A 4333-nucleotide genomic window follows, 5' to 3' on the forward strand; every position below is an offset into this window, starting at 1 on the left:
CATTTGGATAATATCTTTTCAAAGTAAGAATATTATTATGTATTTGTTTAACCACAGACATGAAAAAGCGGAGTACTTACCTACACACATAGTATTACACAGCGCAATACGACTATGTTTCTTTCAACACCTAGATGCCTATACTTGTAAAATTGTGGCACTTGCGAATAAATAGCATCATTATATCTAAAAATATGTGATCTCAGAGAAACAACCTTGAATGTAACTATCTACCTACATCCTGTCTATGTAATATGTTTATTATAAAAAATATATAAGTAGTTACTGATCAAAATAACAAGACGTAAACAAAACATATATTTATTTGAGATATATTATCATATTATGGTAAAACTTATTGTAATACCTACCTAATTTTAAAAAGATTTCTTCGGTTTTTCGAGCCATATAAACATATATAAACCAGCTATAAAAGTTCCAAGGAACGGTCCAACCCAGTAGACCCACTGTGCGGCCCACTTGCCTGCCACTAGCGCCGGGCCCAGCGTGCGCGCCGGGTTCATGCTGGCCCCGGTCAGTGGCCCGCCCGCGAACGACAACCCCGCCACAGTCAGCCCAAACTTGATAGCTGATGATTCCTGATTCTTCTCATTAACAGGATCCCAAAGCGCACTGGTCACTAAACAAAGTGTACACGTCAACACCATCTCAATAATAACAGCTTGCCACGCGACGAGCCGCACGTGCGGCTGCGTCACGCACACTCCCTCCGCAACAAAATCCACCGGTGACACATTTGACAAAACCCACGACGCAAACGTAGATCCCAGAACCTGCGCTATGAAGTAGCTTATTCCTAACACTATTGACACCTTACCCCAGAATATTGAAAGTAAAGTTATGCAAGGGTTCATGTGCGCCCCGGAAATGTGGCCGAACGTTTGCACGTTTATCAGAACAACAAATCCAAATGTGAGCGGCGCGTACACGGCCGGCATGGGGTCGAATCCGTCTATGGGTATGCATCCCGCACATCCCAAAAATATCAACAGGAATGTGGCGACAACCTCGGATACGAGCTTAGTCCAGTTTGAGCGCCACCAGGAAACAACAACGGTCCTGGTATCTTGTTTAACTTTGTTTTCTGTAGTCGTAATTATCGATTCAATAGTCGTTATGGTCATTTTATTGTTTTATATAAGGTAAGAAGCGCTATCACACTCTAAACGTTCCACGCACATTTAAGTCGCACATTGAGCTATGATTCACTTTATAACTGCCCGACCGTTATTTAAGGTAAAGTAACAGTACAGTGCGAATGACGATGTAACAGTCCTGTTAAATAATCGAAAGTGAATCCTCGCGAATGAAAGGCGTGCCGGGCGCGACGAGCCTGTTCCGAGGTTCAAGTGATATTGAAGACTCTGCATTGCTCTGCAGCTGTACTCAGATATCAACATGAAACCAGTTATCAAGCCGGATTAGCGCTACAATAACCCCGAACGAGACGCTACTAATACGAGTAGATATATTTTATTTAAAATATGATAAACATGCAGTGTACTCCTTTTTTACTATTAAGTAGTAAAAAACAAGTTGCCTTGTAAAATTCCATTATTTGAGCATACCTATATCTTTATAACCTATATTTATAACTGCGATACTGCGTTTACATGTAACCAGAGATGTTAAAAAATAGGTAGCGCAATGTATTTAAATACAAAATGCAAATACTTTGGGTTTTTACCTATTTCAAATAAAAATACAAAATAGTTTTACAAAAAGGTATTTGAAATACAAAATGCAAAATAGGTATTTTCAAAATACCTTTATTCAAATAAAATACTTTTCTCAAACATGGTATGAAATATTGATGTTATGTGCCTTATAATTGGCAGCGAAGTATGACGTTGCAGGTGCGGCTAGGACGATTGATAGATAATGGAATTTCATACAAACCTTGCAGGCCAAGGCCGGCAAAGTCCTCTTTTTTAATTTCCAAACACAGATAATTGTGACATAACATCCAGGTATTTAGCCAATTAAAAAAAAACTATAAGGGGCTTTATAGACGTGCCGACTGCAACTAGTACGGGCCCTAGACAATATTTGATTTTGGGTGCGTTTTCATACAAAAAAATTTTTTTCGTTTTTTTTTTGAATTTTTTTTTAACTTTTTGTTTTTTTATAAGCGTATACGGGGTACCAAAGGGGAACGAAAATTCGATTATTTTTGCACTACGACGCACCGTTTAGGAGTTACAGCCATCCAAAGTTACTATTTTCAGTAGACTTTATTTATTTCATACCATATTTGAGAAAAGCACTATACATACCTCGGCGGGAAATGGGGTTGTGCCCCCCCCCTTTGTCCCGGCCTCTGTAGTAATGTACTATTTTTGACATAAGGTAAAACTTTTATTTTAAAGATGTGTTTAAAACCACAGACCACCCTGGGCCTGGTTTAAAACACAGAATCACCAGAGAGCCCAGAAACCTGGCTTTATAAAATACTAGCGTTTGCCCGCGGCTTCGCTCGCGTTAAATTAAAAATTGCGGAATGTTCCATACAAGCTCTCACCACTAATTTTAGGGAAGTGGCGGGTTAGAAAGAGATAAAAAGTAGCCTATGTCACTCTCCATCCCTTCAACTATCTCCACTTAAAAAATCACGACAATTCGTCGCTCCGTTTTGCTGTGAAGGACGGACAAACAAACAGACACACACACACTTTCCCATTTATAATATTAGTATGGATAAATGGACTGTCCCCATGTCTTTTACCTAATATTGTAAAAATCGAATGAAAGAGTTATATTGCAATATGTATGAAATATGAAAAAAAAGTAGGTAATATTAATTAAGCATACATTACAGCTGTACTAAATAAAAATGCCTACAATCATTAGGTATAGGTACACGAATCATATGGATTTTCCCCGATTTTTCGATGTTCACGTCAGGGTGCTTTGGGATTTTGCAAAAAATAGTTTACTATTTATTGAACCTTAATTATTATAGGCACTACTATGTTGGCAGCACTGAAAATAAGTGTGTTTTTGTAAAACATTAAATTAAGCGCTTCTCGACGTGTCCGTGTTGTCCCGGTCAGTACATAACTTAGACAAAGAAAAAATAGAATACGCGCTCGGCTCGGTACCCATCTATCTTATGGACCGACCCCACTTAGGCGTCGCGTGTCTTGCGGCGCGCAACAGACGTCTCCGCCACGCCGCCTGAATGTAATTCAAAAAACGTCTCCTCAGTACATTTTGTATAGGAAGGACGTAAGACGCGCCCCCAGGCGGCGCGGCGCGGGCCACGCCGCCGCCACGCCACGTGGGGCGCTTCTTACGTCCTTCCTATACAAAATGTACTGAGGAGACGTTTTTAGGGTTCCGTAGTCAACTAGGAACCCTTATAGTTTCGCCATGTCTGTCTGTCCGTCCGTCCGTCCGTCCGTCCGTCCATCCGTCCGTCCGTCCGTCCGCGGATAATCTCAGTAACCGTAAGCACTAGAAAGCTGAAATTTGGTACCAATATGTATATCAATCACGCCAGCAAAGTGCAAAAATAAAAAATCCCCCCTACATGTAAAGTGGGGGCTGATATTTTTTTTCATTCCAACCCCAACGTGTGATATATTGTTGGATAGGTATTTAAAAATGAATAAGGGTTTACTAAGATCATTTTTTGATAATATTAATATTTTCGGAAATAATCTAATAATAATCTGTAATTTTTTGTTATCATCAATATTTTTATTAATTTTTCATGAGCAGAAAACGCTAATACGATTGTTGTCCAGACGAATCGCCTGTTGGTAAGCGACTACGCTCTTTTCTTCAAGGAAATATCAGTCTGGAATTACAGGGTTATATAAATTGAAATAGATATCATACACGAAAGAAAAAACGACAAGGCCCACTGGTGGCCGAGCCGGGAATCGAACCCGGGTCTTCAGCTTACGCGGCTAACGTCATTACCACTAGACCACCCCGCCCGCCGTGGTACCTGAAGATATTTCACTGGTGTACGTTATCTCTGATAAGGCTAGGCGGCTTTTAAATATATATATATATATATATATATTTAGCCTGCGTTAGTGTCCCACTGCTGAAGTGCTGGGCAAAGGCCTCCCCTCTCTTCCTCCACTCGACCCTATCATTCGCATTTCCCCACCAGTTGGTCTGCCTGTGGTCTGTCTGTCTGTCTTTAATAAAATAATTTGATTTGTTGATGAGAAAGATAGGTACCAAATAAGTATTTTTTTTTGTAAAATATAAATCTAGTATAATCTAGGAACCAACCCAAGCGGATTTGTATTTTTCCCACCCGAGGTTACCTACATATAGTAATAAAAATATACGG

At 39.8% G+C, this 4333-nt stretch overlaps 1 protein-coding gene across 1 annotated transcript; it reads right to left on the reverse strand.

Annotated features, from left to right (window-relative positions):
- Positions 1-305: 305 nt before the first annotated feature.
- On the reverse strand, positions 306-1373 carry LOC125224896 (aquaporin AQPAe.a-like). The gene has a single exon (XM_048128403.1). The coding sequence runs from the start codon at positions 1143-1145 to the stop codon at positions 378-380; it is 768 nt and encodes a 255-aa protein (XP_047984360.1). The 5' UTR covers positions 1146-1373; the 3' UTR covers positions 306-377.
- Positions 1374-4333: the final 2960 nt, after the last annotated feature.

The sequence above is a fragment of the Leguminivora glycinivorella genome, chromosome 3, assembly GCF_023078275.1.
Source record: "Leguminivora glycinivorella isolate SPB_JAAS2020 chromosome 3, LegGlyc_1.1, whole genome shotgun sequence".
In the NCBI taxonomy this organism is placed as follows: Eukaryota; Metazoa; Arthropoda; class Insecta; order Lepidoptera; family Tortricidae; genus Leguminivora; species Leguminivora glycinivorella.

Coding starts and splice junctions, on each gene's coding strand:
- LOC125224896 (XM_048128403.1), bottom strand. CDS start 1,145: ATGACCATAACGACTATTGAATCGATAATTACGACTACAGAAAACAAA.